We start from the raw sequence: 22,148 nt of genomic DNA on the forward strand, positions 1-22,148 counted from the left end.
TATGCCCATTTGACAGATGAGGACATGGAGGCTCAGAGAGGGTGTCACTGCCCAGAGTCCCACAGTAAGTGAGGGGCAGAACTGGACCTGCACCCTGGCACATCTCAAGCCTCTTGGCTGCTTATCCTGGTGTCCCAAGGTCTATGTGACACAAAGCCTGCAAAGTCCTTCACCCCAGGCCTGACACCCAGTAGGCATCACACGCAGCACTCCGGCACAAACCCCCAGGACAACACCACCACCACCAAGGCAGCAGCAAACCTTACTTTATTGCAAACGTGACACGCAGTCCCAGGGGAACCTGGGAAGGGCAGGAACCAGGAGGAGCCAGGGATGAAATCTTCTAAAGCCAGACTGTTCCCGCTTCCTCTGTGGACAGAGCAGCCCCTGAGAGTCCCAGAGAAGAGCTGAAGAGCAGGGAGGCCCCGGATAGGGGCAGGGGTGGGTCAGCCACCTGGGCTGAGGAGTAGCCTCCTGTGGCCCTCAGGGGATATGCCTGGTGTGAGAATCGAGGGGGCTGGAGGGCTGGGGGTGGGCAAGAGGCAGAATGATCACGCCCACCCCCACCCCCACCCCCATCCTCCACCACAGCACAGCACCAAGTGCTGACCCAGCAGTCCTGGTCTCCGGCAGCCGGTGTTTCTTCTGCTGCTTCCCTGAGGACACTCGGGTCACTGGGGGGCCTCAGCAATGGCCTTCTCCACACGCAGGTACCAGGGCTGGATGCGGGTATGACGCATCAGGTCATCGAAGGCCTCCAGGCCCTCCATCACACGCAGCACACCATACACTGCCTGCGGGTGGGTACAGAGTGGGTGTCCACACTGCCCTGTCCTCCGCCAGCTGTGTGCCCTGGGGCCCATCACCCTCCTCTCTGAGAGGGCTCACTGGGGCTTTGGGTGAAGAGTGTGGGATTTCTATAGGTTTTTGCCTACCCTGCACCCACACTCCCTATCTGGGCAACAAACCCCACCTCCAGAATTTCCTTTGGAAAAATGTCTGACCCCACTCTTAGGTCCTGAGATTTGAGGATCGGGGACCCCACCACCCAGCTCTAAGATTTGGACCTGGCAATCAATATATTCCACCCTGACTTGAAGAATTGCTTCAAGGCTTGGCATTGAAGCCAGGCCAACAAGACAGTGTCCCCAGACTTTTGTGGGGTGTAAGCATGGAGCATGGGACCCAGGTCTGCCTCAGGCTAAAGCCAACTCCAAGGGGTTGAGATGCAACAGGTGAGGCTGAGCCCTGGTAATATCCCTTGAGCCTCTAGATCCAGCTGGGCCTGAAGCCAACCCTCCACCCCCACCCTGAACCTGTCAGTTATGTGAAGCAAGACAGTTCCTTGTATGGAGCCAGGTGCCTCCAGAGTGGGAATGCTGTGAGATATAGGTATTGCCTACATGTGGGCTTCCTCCGCCCAAACAGGTCCCTCAAGTCTGGGCACCCCCTGCCACCACCACACTCACCAGATCAGCCAGGTTTGGCTTCTGGCCCCCCATGAAGGGTCGGTCTTTGCCCACGGCTGCCACCCACTTGTCGGCAGCCTCATAGAGGTCCTCACGAACGTCATCCTGGAGGTGATGCCTAGGTGTAGAGGGAAAAGTCCATCAGGGGAACTCCAACCCTCAGCCCAGGTTGGGAAAACAGGAAGGCTAGGGAGCCAGGGCTGCTCCCCTGAGGGGCACTGCAAAAATCAGTTATCATCTGCCCCAGACGGGGAGGCCAAGACCAATGGACAAGAGACCCGACACAGAGAAAAGAGCAGAAAAAGGCATAAAGCAGGCATCTAGGCCAGTCTGCTTCCCCTGGGGTGGTGGAGGCAACTGGGAGTTCTGACTTTGAGTCCTGGCTCAGCTTATATGAGGGGCTCAGGGACAGTGGGCCCCCAGGCGCGTACACACACGCACACGCACACAGGCACCATCACCTGCTCTTGAGCCGCTTGCTGATGAAGTACATGGCAGCTGCACCCATGTACTTGGCCACGGCACCTTCCACTGCCCCGAACTTGCCCTCCCTGACAATGTAGTCAAAGGAAGCCAGGGCCTCAGCAGGAGTGCGGTACACGTTGGGAGAGATCAGGTGCACCAGCCAGTCATCTGCCCACTGCCGCCACTTCATCTCCTCCCTGTGGACAAGGCGGGAGGACAGAGAGGGGGACAGAGGACAGGCCAGGTGGGCTGTCAAGCCAGGGCCTGGGAGGTGTGGGAGCAGGTGCACTGTCTACACCATGCAGGGTATGGACGGGAAGCTGAGGCCTGAGCAGGAGTTCCTTAAGGGGCTGTGGTCCCAGGGGTCTCCTGGTCTTCCTTCCCACACTGTTTCCTGCTCACAGTGTCTTGCTCAGTCTGTCCCCACTCCCACCCCTACCCGGGAAGACCCTGATCCCGCCACCTCCTGGGACCTGCCCCAGCCTCACTTACGTCCTCGCCTCCTTCCCACCATACAGGTGCTGGGCCTCTTTCTCATCTAGCATGAGCCAATACTTGTTGCAGAATTCAGTCACTTCCTTTCCCTGGTCGTTCACAGCCTTCATGGGTGGATAGTAGGTGATAATGTCTTCCAGGGGCTGCCTTTGGGAGACATCCAGAGTCTCACCCCAACTAGGTCCTCCTCTGGGAGGCTGAGCTGTCACCGGCTCAGGGTAGATATCTACCCTGACCGGACCAGCTCTGGGGCAGAACCAGGACCAAGCCAACAGAAGCTTTCTGCCCTCTGGTGGTGCCAGAGGAGGTCCTGCAGCAAGCGGGGCTTGGGGCAAATACCAGAAGCACTTCCCTGACAAAGCAAGATGTACAGAGGAGAGAAGGGGGCTCTCAGAGTAGAAACAATCCTGCAGCAGCCCCACCCTGCTTCCCCGGAGGGACCCAGGCAAGGCTTCCCAGGGGATAAAAGGGACAAAATGTAGTGCCAGCCTGGGCCTCTGAGGGGCTCCTTACCCCGACACCAGGTAGGTCTTGAGAGCACTGATGATGACAGAGGAATCGTTCAGTTGTTGCTGGAGGACAAGAGGTTGGTTTAAATTGGGGGAGTGGGCAGGGGTTGCCTGGCCACCAGCAGGATCATCGGGGTTCTTTAAAAATAAACACCAGGCATTCAAGGAAATTGATTGGGTGGAACCCTGGCATTGTTTGTCCATCCCTGGGGGTTCATCCCCCCAAAATCGATGCCCACTGAGCCTAGTCCCTGCCCACCCCCTCAGACCCATCCTGAGTAAGGGAGACCCAAGTGTGGCTAATGGGAAGGAGGGTTTAGGGAGGACCTAACGTCTGGGCCCTGCCCACTCACCTGCCTGCCCTCCCAGGCACTGAGGGCAGGGTGGACTCTAGAAGCTACACCCTAGGAGCCAAGCACTATGGTCCTCTGTTAATTAACGAAGAAGCAAGCTCAGAGAGGCTAAGTGACTGGCCCCAAGTCATGTAACCAGGGAGAGGCAGAGCCCCACCTTGAGCCCAGGCCGCCCTGATTTCAGAGCTTACACTGTTGACCTCTGTGATGCTCTGCCTCCCTTGGGCCCAGCTGGTTCATAATCCTCAGCGAGGCCCAAAAAGTCCACATTCTTCTAGAGTTGCAGAGCAGGGCCTGACTCGGGGGTACCCCAGGACAAGCCAGGACACAGGGGGTTGCTCCCTGAGGCTCACCAAGCTCTCTCCTTCCTGGGCCAGCAGGATGGGCACCTTTCTGTAGGAGGAGAACTTGATCTCGGCCCTGCGCACGGGGTTCACTTCCACCACCTGGTAGGGCAGGGCGTGGAAATCGAGGAAGGCACGGACCTTGCTGCAGAAGGGGCATGTTTTGTACTGGTACAGGGTCAGCTGCAGGCGACTGGACAGGGAGAGCTGGGTGGGGAGCAGAGGGAGGGGGGCATCTGAAGCCTGGTGCCCAGGCCCCCACCCTTAAGCAAACTTCTCCCAAGGGAGTCTCTGAGGATGACCTTGAGACCCTCAGAAGGAATGGTGAGGGGGGTGGGGTAGGTGGCAGAGAGCTCATACCACACCCCCCTCAGGCAGGAAGTATATGGTAAGATGGATGAATCATCCGGTCTCTGTTCAACATCAGACACCTCTCCTCCTTTTTTTTTTTTTTCCCTTTTAAAAGATTTTATTTATTTATTTATGAGAGACAACAGAGAGAGGTAGAGACACAGGTAGAGGGAGGAGAAGCAGGCTTCAATGCAGGAGCCCGATGCGGGACTCGATCCCAGAATTCTATAAGCAAAGGCAGACGCTTAACCACTGAGCCACCCAGGCATCCCTCTCCTCATCTACTGTCCCAAGACCATATCATACATCTCCAGTGTGCCACTCAAGATGCAGGGCAATTGTTTCAACTTGGAGGACCCACCCCCACTCCCTCCACCCAAGGGACGTCTGGGTAAGGGGACAGAGCCCAGCATTTGCCGGAGCAGGGTCTACCTCAAATCTCCAAGGTGGGGAGGGTTGTATGTGGGCCTTGGGCCTGGATCTGTGAGTTCAGCAGGTAAGCCCCAGGTAAGCTTGCTACATATTCATGTTTAAAAGCCACAACAGGGGGATCCCTGGGTGGCGCAGCAGTTTGGTGCCTGCCTTTGGCCCAGGGCACGATCCTGGAGACCCGGGATCGAATCCCACGTCGGGCTCCCAGTGCATGGAGCCTGCTTCTCCCTCTGCCTGTGTCTCTGCCTCTCTCTCTCTCTCTGTGACTATCATAAAAAAAAAAAAAAAAAAAAAAGCCACAACAGGGGTCCCTGGGTGGCTCAGTTGGTTAAGCATCTGTCTTCAGCTCTGGTCATGATTCCAGGGTCCGGGATCAAGCCCCACATTGGGTTCCCTGCTCAGCGGGGAGCCTGCTTCTCCCTCTGCCCCTCTCCCTACTGATGCTTTCTTTCTCTCTCAAATAAATAATATAAATAAATAAATAAATAAACAAACAAACAAATAAATAATAAATGCATGCATGCATGCCACAGCAGCAGTCCCCCTCCCTCACTGTTCAGATGGGACACTGAAGCTGGACCATGGTGGTGGGCAGGGAGATACAGAGAATCCCACTCCCCTCCTACCACCCTATTGCTCTGGGCCCAGGGAAGGGGCACCTGTGGGTGGATGGTGGTCATTTTGGTGCTGTGTATGGAGGGCTGCAAGGGCACCTGGACCACCACCCAGCTAGTGGACACCTCCTTGCCACTCTCTGTCTCAGGGCCTGTAATCTAGGGGTCATCGGTTCTCTGTCTCAGGGCCTAGAATCCAGAGAATCCAGGGGTCGTGTGTTCCCTAAAAATATTAACACTAATAAACGAATGCATAACCTTATGATGTGAAGATAGTGGGAGGGTTTAGGGAATGTTTATTACTTTCCAAAAGACAAAATGTTTAGAAAGTAATGAACTCTGAAGGAGGCTTTTTTTCCCTTTCTTGTAACCTCCAAATCTTTCCATTAAAAAGGTCTGAAAACACGATAGAAAACCACCTTAGCGCCCGCCTTTGGCCCAGGGCTTGATCCTGGGGACTCGAGATCGAGTCCGGTGTCGGGCTCCCTGCATGAAGCCTGCTTCTCTCTCTCTCTCTCTCTCTCATAAATAAATAAATAAATAAAATCTTAAAAAGAAAAGAAAAGAAAACCACCTTAAGACAAAGACAGCAATACTAGCTAGCTGGCATCAACGGCGACCCCATTGCACAGATGAGGACGCTAAGTGCTCAGAGACCTAAAACCAAGTCCCTTGCCCAAGGTCACGGACGGACGGAAGAGGGGATACCCGACCCCACCAGAAGTCCCGAGTTCGGCGCTGAGCGCAGCCCGCGGCTCGGCGCGGCCCGGCCTTACCTGCGCGGCGGGGCGCTGGGCGCGGAGGTGCTGGGCGCGCAGGTGCCACCGCGCGGTGTGGTACAGCCCCAGGACGCCCCCCAGGGCCAGCGCCGCCGCTCCCAGCAGCCGCGGGCTCCCCTTGCGGGCGGTGGCAGCGGGGCCCTGGCCTCCTGCCGCTCCCGCGAAGCCGGCCCGACTGTGCGCGGGGAGTCCGGGCGGGAGGCGACCGCCCAGCCTCCAGGCCAGAGCGTACCGGACCGGCCACAGCGCCCGCGCGACCTGGGCCATGTTCGCTCCGCCGGAGCCGCAGGCGGGCGCGCGAAACGAAGACCGCCGGGGAGAGGCTCCCCTTAAAGGGGCGGGGCTCCGTCGCCGGGGGGTTGCCAGGGGTGACAGTGACGCCGAGGGGGGAAGAACAGCCCCGGAGGGACCGGGCGTGCGTCCCGGGCGCCCAGTTTCCCCGCACTCGTCAGAGCCACAGAAACACTCTGGGATATCTGGGAGTCGCTAAATGCCCGGCTTCTGAACACGCGATGTAACCGCTCTCGGTGGTGACCCGGGGCCCAGGGCAGGAACCCGCCGTGTGGACTTTGGGTCTCAGCGTCGTCCGGAATGTGTGTTTATTAACTTCTACCTCATGCACCCAATGGAAAGAGACTGAGCCCTTCAGAATGGCTGGGAAAGGGTCCCAGCATGGGTCCGGGAGAGCCGCGGAACCGCCGGCCCAGCCTGGGGCCAGGACTAGGGCTCTTTCTGCCCTCCCGCGCCGCTGCACTGTTTCTTCTGTGTCCCGAACCATAAAATTTTCCATGCACACAAGGGGGCCTTAGTGACCACGTGTCTCAGATTTCGCCCACGCGGAGGCGCAGGTCCCCGCCGCAGGACGGGCCGAGGGCAGGTGCCAGGCTGTCCCCGCCCCTCTGCGGGGCTCGCTCGCCGTGGCTGACGGCCCAGGCCCCCCACACCTGGGCTTCTCGGCGGGCAGCCCCGGATGGCTCCGCCCGAAGGCCGGCAGAGGAGCGGGATTCCGGGAAAGGCGGAGATCCAAGGACCGGCCAGGTCGTGGGCGGGTAGAGGAGTGACACCGCGGGGCGGCGACGGAGCTCGGCTCGCTGGGCGCCGCGGGACGTGCGAGAGCTCGGGGCGTGGCGGGCGGGGCCTGACGGGGTGCGGGCGGGGTTACTGTCGGGCCGACCCGGGGCCGGGAGGCGGTTCCCCCGCGCCCAGCGCGCCTTCCAGCCGCTCCGCCTTCCGCCCCGCGCCCGCTGTCCCCTCGACGGTCGCCGCGTTCCCTCGTCGCGGAGGGCCCGCAATGTCGGGGACCTGGGCTTGCCGGTGGAGGCGGGCGCGGAAGGCGAGGACGACGGCTTCGGGGAAGCAGGTGACCCGGGGGGACTACCGAAGCGACCTTTGCTTTCTCAGGGTTGCCCTCCTGGGGATGGGGGCCGGGGCCAGGCGGGGGGCTTGGAGGGGACCGCAGAAGCCTCTCCCCCCTCGCCCCTGGGTGGGTTGCGGCTGCAGGCGCCGGCCCGGGGGCTCAGGGCGAGCACCCGGGAGTGGGTCCCTGGAAACCGCAGCATTGAGGGACTGCGGGCAACCGGCCCCGTTTTACAGTTGGGGAAACTGAGGCCACTTGAGGTTCACTCGCCCTTTAGACATTTGCTCCAGCCAGTCCGTGTCGTCCGTGTGCACACGGAGGCTCCTGGCGGGGGGCGGGGGGCCGTGTTGGCTTAGCCGGAGGGGCTGTCTGGGTGGGCGACAGGCCTGCTGCGTCAGCTTCCCCAGCCACCTTGGCCGGTGCGCCCTGGAGCCTTGGCGCCTGTGACCTGCTTACAGCGCAGCCTGTTGCCTGCACAGCACTGCAGGGGGTGGGGGGGGTGGGGGGGGGAGAACCATCAGCTGTTTTCCACCTTTTCCAACCTGTTTCCCCATCTATAAAACAAGAATAATGAGCAGTATCTCCTGCATTGAGATGTGTAAGGATTTAATGGAAAAATGAATGGGGACAGACTAGAGGCTAGAGAGTCTTGTGCCTTTAGAGACTCCTCTTTTTTTGCGTGCCTGGCAGCTGCTCCACCTTTGCCAACTATGGAATGGAAACTCAGCGACCAGCACCTCCACCAAAATACCTGGCAGAATTTTCCTTCGGTCCTTTTGGTCAAGATTAGGCAGGATATTAGGGCAGTCTCACTGCCCTCTGTCCCTACACTGTTTCTTTCTTGTTTCATTGCAGCCAGGGGCCTCCTGTTTCTGGGCAGCAATGAACAAGGAGCCTTACTTAATGCCCAGGGAACCTCAGTTTTTTTTTTACTTTGATATTCCTATTGTAACTTGGTTTCTATTAATTTCTTGTCTTCATGTTCTCATTCTATTTTCTTTGTATTCCATGTTTTCTTTTCTAAACTTTTACTCAGGACACTTTTCTCATGACTTTGCAGCCTTTCTCTATTCTAAAGCGCACACTTGGGCAGCCCGGGTGGCTCAGCGGTTTAGTGCTGCCATCAGGGTGTGATCCTGGAGTCCCAGGATTGAGTCCCACGTCAGGCTTCCTGCATGGAGCCTGCTTCTCCCTCTGCCTGTGTCTCTGCCTCTCTCTCTCTGTGTCCCTCATAAATAAATAAAATATTTTAAAAAATAAATAAATAGGGGAGCCCCGGTGGCCCAGAGGTTTAGTGCCACTTTCCGCCCGGGGCATGATCCTGGAGACCAGGGATCAAGTCCCATGTCAGGCTCCCTGCACGGGGCTTGCTTCTCCCTCTGTCTGTGTCTCTGCCTCTCTCTCTCTCTGTCTCTGTGTCTGTCGTAAATAAATAAAAAATCTTAAAAATAAATAAATAAATAAATAAATAAATAAAGCACACACTTGAGACTAGGCGTGTCCATTGTTTGTTGTGAACCTAGCCAGGTATTCAGCTTTGGCTTCAGCTACATCTGGTTGTCTGGCAGAGAGAGCGCTCTTCAAAATGTCCAGGCTCCTGTTCAGCTATGATTGCTTTTCAAATAGATCCTACTCGAGGCACCTGGATAAGGGCTCAGATGGTTGAGCATCTGCCTTCGGCTCCAGTTATGATCTCCGGGATCATGGGGTTGGGATCCTGCGAGTAAGGCTCCCACTCAGTGGATAGTCTGTTTCTCCCTCTGCCTTCACCCCTGATTCTGTGTGCATGCATGCACACGCGCTCTCTCTCTCTCCAATAAATAAAATCTTTTAAAAACAACACACACACACACACACACACACAAATAGATCCTGATCAAGGCCCACTTGGGTTGCAGAGAGACAACAGAAAGAAGACTGGTCACCCCTCCTTGCCTACTTGGAGCAGCAGCCTCTCTTGGGCCACTGCCCCCTCTCTTCTCTCTTCAGCAGCAGCTGAGCCAGCCAGCTGCCTTCACTTTTCTTGGCAATAGTCTAACTCTAGTCCATAATCTCCAAGGTCAGAGTCAGCCCTCCATCTTCCCCACGACTTTAAAATAGGCCTCTCTCGGCAGGAGCTGGAGAAGCAGCTCCCTCCCCACTCCGCTCCTAGTAGGGATAATTCATAGATAGAAGGGGAGAGGCTCCAGTCAGGGAGGGGAAGGACCCCAAGGCCCTCTGGGAGACCTACTTCCCACTGCTCCTAATACGGCACACGCCCCCTCAAGAAAACACTTGGTGTACACTTGGGACTTCGTGGGAGCCCTTAGCCATGCAGGAAGGGGAGCATTGTGAGGCAGCACAAGAAGGAGACACCAGAAGAAGGCCGGGCTCCCGCATTGCAACCACAGCACCTTCCAGGGCACCCAGAAGCCCTGTGTGGGACAAAGCAGAGCTCTGAAGCCCCTCTGCTGGCGAGATGAGGAGCTCTTTTAGCAGCTCAACTGCAGCTGCGCACACAGGCCAGACTGCCCAGGACCAGTGAACCCAAGTCCCTTTGTAAGCAGATATGTGGTATGAGGCACACAACAGATAGGGCCTGGGGTGTGAGAAGAAAGGGTCTGAGTGGGTCAAGGGGACTTTGGCAGATTGAAAACTGCACCCCCCACAAACGATATAATCATTTTCTAATTCCTGGAACCTGTAAATGTACCTTTATTTGGAAAAAAAGTTTTTGCAGCTGTGATTAAAATAAAGATTTTTTTTCTTTATTACTACTTTTTCAAAATGCCTTAATGGTTAATGTGCTAACATCCGATTTTCAAAGTGTATAAATTAAATGTGTACAGGGGCACCTGGGTAGCTCAGTTGGTTAAGCATCTGCCTTTGCCTCAGATCATGATCCCAGGGTCCTGGGATTGAGTCCTACATGGGGCTCCCTGCTCCGCAGAGAGTCTGCTTCTCCCTCTCCCTCTGCCCCTCTCCCTGCTTGTGCTCTCTCTCAAATAAAATATTTTTTAAAAAATTAAATGTGTACATTATTCTCTTCAAAAGCAAATAAAGCTATTTTTTTTCTTTTTATGGCCCAGATTTTTTTCCTCTTTTGAAGATTGGCAGTATTCTAATTCCTGATTCGTAATCTGACACAGAGTGCATTCGGTTTTCAAATTTTCAAGAGAAGAAGAAAATTATTTTCACAACTGACCAATATTTTAATAGTAGAAGACAAGCATTCAAAATTAATGATTGGTTTTTCCCTTCTTTTGCTTCTCTCATTTTCTGTCCTTCACCTCTTATTCCAAATGAGTTGGAACTTGGATGGGAGAAAGTCATCCCAGATTTTCCAGGTGGGCCCAGTGTGTCATCACACGTGTGCTCTTTAAAGAAGCAAGTGAGGGATCCCTGGGTGGCGCAGCGGTTTTGGCGCGATCCTGGAGACCCGAGATCAAATCCCACGTCGGGCTCCCGGTGCATGGAGCCTGCTTCTCCCTCTCTCTCTCTCTCTCTCTCTCTGTGACTATCATAAATAAATAAAAATTAAAAAAAATAAAGAAGCAAGTGAGATACACAGGGGAGAAGGGGATGCAAAGACAGAGTTTGGAACAGTGGAGCCACAGCCAAGGAATGCCAGCAGCCACCAGAAGCTGGAAGAGGCGAGGAACAGTCTCCTGGAACATCAGGAGGGAGTGTGGCCTTGCCCATACCTTGATTTTGGCACAGAGAACTTCTGATTTTTTACTTCTGGCCTTCAGAATGTGTTCATTTAAGACAAAAAGTTTGTGGTGATTTGTTGCAATAATTTGATGGTTTGGGAAATAATCAGCCTAGTCAGAAGATAGCTAAAAGTAGGAAATTCACTGTTCAGAGAGGGTGCTGTGGAGAGATCAGGGGTATAGCTGAGCAGGGGACTTAAGGATGTGGAGGAAAAGGTAGCCCAAGACAGGGCTCTCCAGGGGTGGGGTGGGGGAGTCAGCCCGGGACGTGGAGATCCAGCAGTGTGGGGTGGTAGCTATCTCGGTCCTAAGAGAATACTGCAGATTTGGTAGCTTAGAAACAACAGAAATTTATCTCTCACGTGCATCATAGGGAATATAGTCCTTGATATTGCACAGCAGCAGTATCTGCAAGCAAGTATGCTTGCGGGGGGCATAGCATACTTAGTCCAATCACTATGTTGTACACCTGAAACTAATGTAACATTGTGTGTCAATTATACTCAAATTTTATTTTATTTTATTTTTTAAAGATTTATTTATTTATTTATTTATTTATTTATTTATTTATTTATGAGAGAGAGAGAGAGAGAGGCAGAGACACAGGAGGAAGGAGAAGCAGGCTCCATGCCGGGAGCCTGATGTGGGACTCGATCCTGGGACTCCAGGATCGCACCCTGGGCCAAAGGCAGGCACCAAACCGTTGAGGCACCCAGGGATCCCCTATACTCAAAAATTAAAAAAAAAGAAAAAAAAATTTTTTTTTTTCCTTTAGAACAAGCTCTGGTCAGTTTTATTAAAGAAAAATTTTGCATGACTTACTTTTCACCCATCTGTTATGGCACGCTTTTAGTAGTATCACAATCACCCGGGTCAATGGTAGCCAGTGTGCATACTCTGTTGTATTTCCCACATGCTGTGCCCAATTTAATATTATTGCCACTGTAGTGATGGACACCAGTTTTGGCCAACATGGTATAGTATTCTATGTCAGATTTCCTCAAGGCTGGGCAGTTGTTGGCGAGGATGACCCGCATCGCTTTGCCATGTCTGATCATTTTCAGAATCTGCTTGTACCCCAGCATATACTTTCCACTTTGCATAATGAGTTGGAGGCTAGAGTTAATTGACTCCAATGACTTTTTCATCTTCTTCACAGCCACCATCCTCCTGCCTTAAATGAGGGATGGCCCCAACCAAGAGCAGCTGCCAAAACGGCCAGGAGAGAGAAAGGCAAAAAAAAGTTTTAATTTATCTCTCACAGCTCTGGAGCCTGGCTGGGGAGTCCAAGGTCAAGTTGCAGACAGATTCAGTGTCTGGTGAGCACTGGATTCCTGATTCATGGATCTGGCTGCCTTCTTACTGCACATGGTAGAATGGGTGAGGGACCTCTCTGGGGCCTCTTATAAAGGCACTAATCCCATTCACCAGAGGTCCACTCTCATTATCTAATCACCTACCAAAGGAACCCCCCTCCAAACACTACTACACTGAGGATTAGATTTCAACATACAGGGCAGCCCAGGTGGCTCAGCGATTTAGTGCCCCCTTCAGCCTGGGGTGTGATCCTGGAGACACCGGATTGTGTCCCACTTCGGGCTCCCTGCATGGAGCCTGCTTCTCCCTCTGCCTGTGTCTCTGCCTCTCTCTCTCTGTGTCTCATGAATAAATAAGTAAAATCTTAAAAAAAAAAAAAAAGATTTCAACATACAAATGGATGGGGGTGGTATGACACAAGCATTCAGTCTAGTACCAGGGACCCAAGGGGTTCGGGCCAAGAACACTCCAGTCCCGGCAGACTCGGCTGAGCAATTCAGGAGGGACACTCGCAGCTGCACTGACCTGGGCGGGGCGGGGAGACCAGTGCCCACCCAAGACCCGAAGGACCCTGGGCCCAGAGAGAGGCACCCAGACCTGTGCCCTGTGTGCTCTGGCTGCCACAGAGGGTTCCCATGTTCTTGGCATTTCCTCCAAACCTGCACCAGCCCCCTGGCCCCTCACCCCACTCCACTGGCCCAAGTCGACCCCTTCCCTGTATGAGGCTGGACACGCTCTTCTTTGGGGCCAACCTTGTCATTTCCCTGTCACAGCTTTGCTCGTGACCCCCTCCCCCAGAGGAAAAGGCTCAGCCACAGACCCCACCCCATATGAAATAAGCTCAGGGAGTGAGGAGGAGCCACAGTGACCCTGGCCTTCCTCCACCTGGGATGAATGCGGAGGGGCCCAGGATGAATGCGGAGGGGCCGAAGGGTTGCAGTCCCTACCCCCTGAGCTCCTGGGAGGACTTCGTCAGAGCTAGGTACCTCTCAGACATTTGTTTTCTTTTCCCCCTTCCAGAACCTGGGCACTTTCTCATGCATCTCGGGCTCTCAGGGTACAAAGGAGAACCAGCCTTTTTTTCTTATTTCTTTTTTTTTTTTTAAGGTTTTATTTATTTATTCATGAGAAACACAGAGAGAGTCAGAGACAGAGGCAGAGGGAGAAGCAGGCTCCCTGCAGAGAGCCTGATACGGGGCTTGATCCCAGGACCCCAGGATCACAACCTGAGCCAAAGGTAGATGCTCAACCACTGAGCCACCCAGGTGTCCCTGAGAAACATCCTTTTAAGAGAGCCATCCTGGATGGTGTCCAACAGAGGCCCAACCAAGGGCCCGGGGTGTGCAGGGAGCAAGGGGGGGTGGGGAGGCAGGAATGGCCAAGGTAGAGACGCCCTTTCCTGGGGCTCCCAGGGCTTCAGCCCAGGAAGGAAGGGTGCAGAGCAAGGAGGAGCAGGGTCTCACCCAGCGCCAGGACCCTGCCAGGCAGAGGTGCCTCCTGCCCAGCTCTACGGGAGTCCAGTGTCTATCTACCACCTGCTAGATGCCTGGTGCCCACTGTAGACCCTGCCCAGAGCAGTGGCCTCCAGTCCCCACTGTGGTGATCATGGACCCTCTAGGCTGCATGGGAGTCCAGGTCCTGGAGTGAAAGGCAGGAGCACCAGCTAGGAGGCATGCTTGGGCCAGGTACCTGAGGGCCAGACTGAGGAGGCAGCCTTGGGCCGAGACCTCGAATGGCAGGGCCTGCTGCCCTTGCCCAGAGGGCCCAAAGGACTCCCACCTCCGCAGGGTGGGCAGCAGCTAGAGGAACCCAGCAGTTGTTTTTGGGAGGTGTAGAGAGGGGTTGCCTTTCAGAGCTTTTCCATAAGCAAGGTCCCCACCAGGTGGAAGGGGCAGGAGCAAGGAGATCCTTGAGGCTCCTTGGTGAGTCCTAGCATGACAGACGGGGCCTGGGAGCTAGAAAGCTGCTTCTGCAAACTAGAAACTTAAGCCAAGGCTATGGAGGAGCAGGCCTTCCCCTTCCGGGGTGTTCCAACCTGCAGTGGCCAAGGAGGGCTCATCTCTGGACCCCAAGAGTTTCTGCTACTGTGACTGGTCTCCTGGGGGCATCTCGCTTGGCCGCTCCTTCTAGGTGTGGTCCTGGCTCTGAGAAGCCTAGTGACCCCCTTCCTGGGGATGTCCATCCCAGCCTTCAAGCAGGTGAGAGAGGGTTGCTTTTGCCCCAGCTATGGGCTGGACCAGACACTGCTCACAAACTTCTAGAAACCTGTCCAGGAGGTTAGACAGGATTCCTCAGATGTAAAAACTGCCAGAATACATTTTGTGTGATTAGACAAAGGTGGGGCCTGTTCTTCCACGGAGGCCATGCAGTCCCCAGGAGCCTCTGCTCTCGGGCATGTGGGTCAGGGAGAGCCGCCTGCGGGAACAGTGGGGGAGTTGTCCCGACTTCCTGCCACAGTCCCTGCCATTGCTGCAGAGACCCACAGCAGGACTTGGAAGGCCCAGCCCTGGCTTCTCCCAGGAGGGACTTGGGCCCAAGGCTTCTGCGTGACTTGTGGACTCACATGAGTGGACAATGTGGCCTTCAGGGCTCTGTCTACCATGGAGCCCTTGGAGTTGGCCAGAGTCCACACAGAAGGTTCACACCATGGTGCCTACCCATTCGTCTGAGTGCCAAGTCTCAGCTTGTGAGGTGGGTGTGCCATCTGGAGCTGACCCTCTTCCCCACAGCCCTGTAGGACTCCTCCCTTCCTCAGGCCCAGGGCAGTGGGCACACCCAGCCAATCCCCTCCCCTCAGCTCCAACCAGCTCAGCGCCCACATCTTGTTGGCTGGGATCAGCCACAGCTTGGCCTGACCTCTCTGCCCCAGCCGTGGTCATATGACCGTCCTTGGATCCCCAGAGTATGGCTGGGACACTGCACCCTGCTGAGCCTCATATCCGTGGACACAGCCTCGTCCCCCTCTTACTTCTCCCTCGGCTCCCGGGCTGGGCCAACAGGGGGAAGAGGCAGATAGGGAAGGAAGGGGTGATGAGGTGGCTGTCACCAGGTGTCAGCTGAGGTGGGACCACACAGAGATAAGAACAGACAGATAAGACCAGTGGGCCTGCGATAGGCCTGGAGCCACCACAAAGAGAAGACCAGATTTGCTTACAAACTCTGAGACAGCCTTGTATAGAGATGCCCTGTGTGTGTGCCTGGCCTCTGTTAAACAACGCAAATTCAGCTAATTTACAACATCAAATTGGATTTATTGAATGACTCATACAGGCAGCATCCCATCTAGCAAATAGAGAGGAGCTTTGTTGAGCTGTAGAAAAGGAAAGGTTTCTTGAAGGTAGAGAGGCAACAGAAAGAAGGAAATTATTATCAAAGAATCCATTGTGTTAGGCAAGGTCACCCTCCTTAGGGTAACAGAAGGGGTCTCTCAGTAAATTCCAGGGTGCTGTTCCAGAAATTCCATGTGGAATGGTTACATGGGGCGGGGTACATCGGAGCCGAAACTGCAGTTGGGTTAGGCGATGTTAGGTCTTGGCTTGCCAACATGGGGCTGTTAACATAAGTGAATCCATTTGTGCCTGTGGGAGGGGTGGGGTGGGCAAGGGTGGGCAAGGGTGGGCAACAGCTAGGGGACTCAGGGTCCCACCAGGCGCCTCTGGAGCCGGGCCTTCCCCCTGCTTGCACCTGGCCCTGGTTTGCTCAGGCTGCAGACCTGGCCCTAACCCCTCCTCCCCACTTCATACCCTGGGGAGCAGGGGTATGGATTCAGACCAAAGGAGCATTGGCCACTCTACCTCATGACTTTTCAAGTCTAGAATATTCCATCCAGTGACAGAGAGGCACTGCCCCTCCCCTAGTGAAAAGTCTCTGGGGCTTGACCTCCCTCATATCCAGCAGTCACTGCAAACCCAAAGATACCTTTAAAGGTCAAAGAAGGAGCAGGAGTGGAGTTCCTGGGGCTGTGAGTGGGGATGAGAGGGGTCAGGGGTGGCCACTGGTGCCTTCAGAGAGTATGTGGCCTTTGGTGGCAGCATCATTACCCCAAAAGTTTGCACATTTCCACCTCCTGCTCTTTCATCACCCTGACAGGCCTGAGAGGGTGGGGATCCTCTGGGGGCCTTCCTGGCGTTTGGGGAGGTAGACGCTACCCTCACCCCTCATCTCAGGACTCCCAGAGTCTCCTTCCCTCAGGACCCACCACCCAAAGCCCAGACTAGAGGAGCTGGTTCCCCTGTAGCAGGTGGAGGAGTAATGAGGTCCCAGAGGTCACCTGAGGCCAGTGAGGCCTCCTGCTGACTTCTAGGGGACACTGCCCAGGGGCCGGGCCCCTTCACTGCCTCCAATAGACCACCAGGCCCCCATGAGGAAACTGCTTCCCTCCAGGACAAAGCTGAGATCAGCCATGGCAGAAACAGTTCTGGGGGCCTAGGCCTGGGCCCCTGGGCTCCAGAGTCCAAGGCTGACCAGAGATGGCAGATGGTTGATACCTGCTCTCTCAAGGATGAGGATGAGTCCTTGCCATCACTGTGACCCCAGAGTACCTGGGGTCCAGAGTAACAGGGTAGAGAGCCCTCCCTTTGGGCCCTAGCCCCCCGGCACGTTTCATCCAGTCCAGGGCATGTCCTTCATGGTCTTCCCAGCAAAATGGAGCTGGCATCGCAGCCTCAGAGCTCTGCTTTATCAAGCTGTCTCATTTGCGGCTGGCACGCCCAGCTTGGGGTCTCTGTCCACTGGGCCCACAGGAGGGGCCAAGCCCTCAGGTGTCAGCTGAGGTCTGGGTCCAGCCCTGACAGTGGGGCATGGAACAGGGGGCCTTCGCAGGGAGAGGGACATCTCACCCTGGGCCAGGGTCTGGTGTGGGGTCCCTGGGAGAGCCAGGATCTGGGCTCCAGGAGTGTGGGGCACACTCCATCCTTCCCTTCCTTGCCGGTAAGGTGTACTTACAGCTGTCTCCCTGTTCCTGGAGGGAAACCAAGAAGTAGCAGGTACTCTGTTGCTGTGAAGCATTCTCTGCTTTCATCAGGTGTGGGGAGGGGGCCTCTCCCCGCCTTACCCCACACTTACCCCACTCTGGGCTTGGGCTGGTCAGGGATGACAGCTTGTCCAGACTGGAGACCACAGATCCCACACAAAGGCGTCCTTGTGCTTGCGGAGGTGTGGAGCTCTGGGGAATCCCTGCCCCCCTCCCTGGCCTTTCTCCCCCTCATCTTGCATAATCTTGACCTCAGGGAAAGGGTCAGAGCTTGCCAAATGTTTCAGCCTGAGTTGCTGGCCATTGCTTCACCCTTTCTGGATTAGCAAAGGATAAATCGCCCCACCCCGGAATGAGCAACTGACTAGGGGACCATAAATAAGGCCCCCTGGGGCAACCTTCTCACTAGTTTCTCTTCTTCAGCTGCTATCTGGCACACCAGCTTCCTAAGCCCTAAAGTCATGACCCAAGTTCTCCTGTGGCTGGGCCTTGCCTTGCTGGGGTCCTTGCAGGTCCAGACCCAGGACTCCACCCCAAGTCTGATCCCAGCCCCGCCTCCGCTCAAGGTGCCACTGCAGCCTGACTTCCAGCATGACCAGGTAAGGGGGCTGGAGGGGCAGCCTGCTGCAGGGAGGCCCAGGGCAGAGTATAACAGAGGGGAGGAGAGGCAGAGCGTGTCAGGGCAGGATGGGCTCAGGCTTCAGCCCAGCCTGCCCTTGGGTCCCCTGATGGAAGGCACATCTCATGCCCCCATCCCCACCCCAACTTCGCCAACAAAAGGGTCACTAGGGCAGAACTTCCCAGGTCCACACTCCCTTCCATAATCCCCACAGTCCAGTGAGGTGGAAAAGCTTCAGGCTCTCTGCATGATGAAGAAACAGGATCAGGGAGGTCAGCTGGCCACTCGCCGAGGGTCACCCCATCCCTACCAGACTCTGGGCTCCCTCTTGGCCTGGTAGCCTCCGGCTCCCGCAGCCTTCATCACCACAGGCCTGTGTGGCCAGTCAGGGTCCCTGCTGCCCAGTTAGAGGGACCCTTGGCCAGGCTGCCCAGAGCTGTCTGCAGGGACGGAGCAGTAGGGCTTCCAGGGGCTGTTCCTGGGCTCCGCCTGCCTGTCATCCCCACCCACTGTAGTTCCAGGGGAAATGGTACGTCATCGGCATAGCAGGGAATATATTAAAGAAAGAAGGACATGGCCAGCTTAAGATGTATACCACCACCTATGAGCTGAAAGATGACCAGAGCTACAATGTCACCTCCACCCTACTCAGGTGAGAGCCACCGCCTCCTGGGGGGGGCACAAGGGCCCTGGGGTGGGGGCCGCCCTGGGGGTCCAAGGGACAGACCGATGTCGTACCAAGGAGTGACCTAAACTGAAAGGTCATCTTACTGCTTGGAACTGGATCCCCCTCCATTTATTCCTTCCTTCATTCTCTAGATCCATGCCTATCGGTCCCTTCAGCACAGACACACCGATAGTCCTGGGGATGGACACAGACAGTCACAGGGCAATGAGACAGAGAGAGCAGGGGTGTCCTAGAGTGGAGGGGAGGGCCCCTGGATCCAGCCTGGAATCCCACCGAGGGCTTCGTCAAGGGCTTCCAGGGAGGTGGTCTCTAGGCTAGGCCTTGAGGAATCAACATGCCTCAAAAGGAGGCCGGGAACATCTGTGGCAGCGGCTGCTGGACAGGGCCTGCCAGAGCTGCTTCTTCAGGATGCCATCAAGTAGCTGCCCTGAGCAGGGGCCAAGGAGCAGCCTAGACGGGGGCGTTGGACACAGTGGCAGGGTCTTTAGGCACCGGTACCAAAGGGGTCCGGTGAGGAACAGGTCTGGCTGCCACAGGGAGAGGGATGAGAGGATGCAACTGGGAGGCTGGCCAGTCACAGGTGGGAGATGACTGGGGTAGGGGGGAATCAGGCACAGATTAGGACCCAGAGAGGGAACTGAGGATTACCCAGCTCCTATGGCTTTCTGGCTCTAGCGCTTGGGGGATGGGGCTAGGGCATTTGTGGTTCTGGGAACAGAAGAAGGGCAAGTTTGGGGAGATCAGCTCTGGGATGCCAGGGGACCAGATGAGACGCAGGTGAGACGTCAGAGTTGGCCCAAGAGCTAAGGGAGTCCCTTGGCATCAAGCCGACTGGAGCCTTGGAGAGTGAATCCCCCAGGAGAGCTTATAGCAGGAAGCCACAAGATGAGAGTAAGGGACAAATGCCTGGGGTTGGGGAGACAGGATGGAGGGGAGGCCACTGAGGGGAAACAGCCCTAAAGGGGGAAGGACAGTAGGTGCCAGGAGAGTCAGGTGGCTCAGGACAGAGCAGGCAGGGACAAGCTGGGATAGGCTCAGTGGGGAAGAGCCAGACCCATCGGAGTAGGGTGGGGTGCAGGCCTCTTGTGGCACAAGGGGCTGACACCCTTTAAAAAAAAAAAGATCGTATGTATTTATTGAGAGAGAGACAGAGAGAGTGTGTACACATGCCCATGTGTGTGCACCCGTGACCAAGGGCAGGGGCAAGGGGAGATGGAGAGAGAATATCAAGCCGACTTGGTGCTGAGTGCAGAGCCTGATGTGGGGCTCAATCCCAGGATCCTGAGATAGTGACCTGAGCCGAAGCCAAGCACTGCCAGGCTGTCACCATCTTACCACCCATCTCTTGCTTCCACAGGAATGAGCGCTGTGACTACTGGAACAGAGATTTTGTCCCAAGTTTCCAGCCTGGCCAGTTCAGCCTGGGCGACATTCAGCGTGAGTCCTGAGCAGGGTGGGTCTCCAGGGGCACAGACCTTCCTGGCGATCTGCACAGACACCGCCCGGCCAGGGGGTGTGGGGGTTAGGGTTAGGGAGAAATAGGTCCCTCCACCGGGCCGGGATGGGCTGATCCCTTACCATCCTCCCCCCTGCAGTTTACCCTGGAGTACAGAGCTACCTGGTGCAAGTGGTGGCCACCAACTACAACCAGTATGCCTTGGTGTACTTCCGGAAAGTCTACAAAAGCCAGGAGTACTTCAAGATCACCCTCTATGGTAGGTCCCCACTATGGCCTCTGGGGCCCGGCTCCTGCTCATGCTTGTGGGGGAGTAAGATAAGCCCATCCCACCTGCTCCCCGCCCCACAGCCCTTGGGAAATGGGAGAGAGATCTCTCCACAGATACCACCCCCCCACCTCCATCATGAGGAAGGGGTCTAAGGCCCTTCATGTGTTCAATGATATTTTTGGAGCATTCACCTGCCACTTACCGGCCATCTTGACTACAGGGAGGACGAAGGAGCTGCCCCTGGAACTGAAGAAGGAATTCATCAGGTTTGCCAAATCCATAGGCCTCACGGAAGACCACATCATCTTCCCTGTCCCCATTGGTAATCATTGGCTAAGTTGAAGAGAAGGGGAAGTGGGGAGAGGGGGAGACTCGGGCCCCAGCAGCAGTCACTGGAGTCCCTGGGAGCCACTTTGGGTTCAGGAAGAGTCTGCTGTACCCAGGGGTCTGTGGGGCACCCGGCAACGTGGGCCCCAAGTGCTCCTCCCTGACAGATAGCCAGGGTCCAGGTTTCCTGTCTCCTTGCCTGGCTCCCTCCACCTCCCTCTGCTTGTCCTGGGCTAGCTCCCACTTTGCCCTGGGGCTTGCTCACCATTGACTTGGGAGGCCCCCTGTCTTCAGGCAGTGGGGCCCAAGGCTGAGGGGCTGTCGAGACTTAGCAGGTAAGCTGGCAGAAGGCCTGATGCCCAAGCAGGCATGTGGCTGGGCTTCACCTGCCTCCTTTGGAGAAGTGTCACTCAGGTCTGCACGTCCTCAGGTCTCTCTCCCAGTTCCCCGCCCCCATCAGCCAGCCCTCTGCTGTACTATCCCGGAAGGGGACCCCCAGATCTTCTGTGGCTGGGCCAGGCTGGGGCCCAGGGTGGCCCAAAGGAAGAACAGGGGCCCTGTAGGTCAGGGAACCACACTCCAACCCCCCTGCCCATGCTGACCACTCTGTCCCCTACAGACCAGTGCATTGATGAGTGAATGAGAACGCGGTGAGTATGGCTCAGGAGGGCTTGATGGGGGCCAGAGTGCTGGTGGGAGGGAGTCCCAGGCCTGCCTTTGTCCCCCCTGACCAGCACTGCTGCCCTCTTGATTCCCCTGACTCCCTTTCAGGTACTCCCTGTCTCTCTCCACCCGGTCGCCCTCACACCAACCTCTGACCAGGACATCACCCAGCTGTCCCCACCAACCCGGACACCGAGAGAGCCATGAGACCCTTCTTACCACATAGCCCACCAGCTGCTCTCCAGGCTGTCCTTCTGATGGAACTCTTCCTCCTTGCTTGCTAAATAAACACATGCCACCTGGTTCCCAATCTGTGCTCCTTGACCCCCGGGCTATCTGAGAGGGAGAAGAGCAAAGGAGGGCTCCTATTAGCATCACTCCCAGAGATCGTGGTCCCCAGAGAGGGATGGAGGCCACAGAAGCAGAGTTCACTTTGACTGAACACATCCAGCTCCCAACTCCAGGCCCAGACCCAGACCAGCAATAACCCTCACTCACCTCTGCCTCTTAACACATTGATGGGTCACATCTCACATCCACGTTCAGCTACCTGCTGCAGGTCTTATGGCAGGGGCCTAGCTAGGGCCAGGGAGCTGAAAGCATTTGAGGGGGCTGAGGTGCTATCACCCACACTTCACCAGGACCCTGTAGATGGGGGAAGATCTCAGCCAGGGTAAGAGGGGTGCACAGTGGGTGGGGCAGAAGCATGCCCAGCTTGAGGCTGTGCCAGGGACAGAGGGTCACCGGAGGTGGTCCCCTTTCCCTCTGCCAGCCCCATGTGGGCCCACTGGTGGGTGGTAGTGTCCACGCTGATCCCATTCTGAGTGCTGTCCCTCACCTACATCTCTCCTCTGTGATGATGATCTCTGGATCACCAGGGACAGGGACAGGGGAGGCAAGGAAGAGAATATGCTGCCAGGAATCCAGAATCCAGAAGACTTGAGGGTTCTAGGCCTATACCCACCACTTGGCTGG

The 22,148-nt window shown here is 56.0% G+C and overlaps 2 protein-coding genes and 1 pseudogene across 6 annotated transcripts; 1 reads left to right on the top strand and 2 right to left on the bottom strand.

Moving 5' to 3' along the window:
• Positions 1 to 249: 249 nt before the first annotated feature.
• PTGES2 (prostaglandin E synthase 2) lies at positions 250 to 6,111 on the bottom strand. Of its 3 annotated transcripts, XR_012008342.1 has the most exons (8): positions 5,809 to 6,111; positions 3,645 to 3,842; positions 2,943 to 3,001; positions 2,427 to 2,576; positions 1,931 to 2,131; positions 1,470 to 1,587; positions 611 to 794; positions 250 to 369 (listed from the first exon to the last, which is right to left on the bottom strand). XR_012008342.1 is itself a non-coding variant. In XM_072778099.1 (7 exons), the coding sequence occupies exons 1-7, from the start codon at positions 6,076 to 6,078 to the stop codon at positions 672 to 674; spliced, it is 1,119 nt and encodes a 372-aa protein (XP_072634200.1). In that variant the 5' UTR covers positions 6,079 to 6,110; the 3' UTR covers positions 250 to 671. The 3 variants fall into 3 exon arrangements, 2 of the variants coding, with proteins under 2 accessions (XP_072634200.1, XP_072634202.1); XM_072778099.1 differs by having other exon boundaries at positions 250 to 794; positions 5,809 to 6,110; XM_072778101.1 differs by having other exon boundaries at positions 250 to 794; positions 3,645 to 3,737; positions 5,809 to 6,102.
• Positions 6,112 to 7,056: 945 nt separating this feature from the next.
• On the top strand, positions 7,057 to 21,478 carry LCN2 (lipocalin 2). Of its 3 annotated transcripts, none has more exons than XM_072778103.1 (7): positions 7,057 to 7,171; positions 17,573 to 17,748; positions 18,284 to 18,420; positions 19,814 to 19,893; positions 20,052 to 20,171; positions 20,404 to 20,505; positions 21,282 to 21,478. In XM_072778103.1, the coding sequence occupies exons 2-7, from the start codon at positions 17,611 to 17,613 to the stop codon at positions 21,326 to 21,328; spliced, it is 624 nt and encodes a 207-aa protein (XP_072634204.1). In that variant the 5' UTR covers positions 7,057 to 7,171; positions 17,573 to 17,610; the 3' UTR covers positions 21,329 to 21,478. The 3 variants fall into 3 exon arrangements, with proteins under 3 accessions (XP_072634204.1, XP_072634205.1, XP_072634203.1); XM_072778104.1 differs by lacking the exon at positions 7,057 to 7,171 and adding an exon at positions 14,845 to 14,868; XM_072778102.1 differs by lacking the exon at positions 7,057 to 7,171 and adding an exon at positions 21,130 to 21,160.
• On the bottom strand, positions 11,697 to 12,086 carry LOC140605796 (large ribosomal subunit protein eL30 pseudogene; annotated as a pseudogene).
• Positions 21,479 to 22,148: the final 670 nt, after the last annotated feature.

This window comes from Canis lupus, chromosome 16, assembly GCF_048164855.1.
Source record: "Canis lupus baileyi chromosome 16, mCanLup2.hap1, whole genome shotgun sequence".
NCBI lineage: Eukaryota > Metazoa > Chordata > Mammalia > Carnivora > Canidae > Canis > Canis lupus.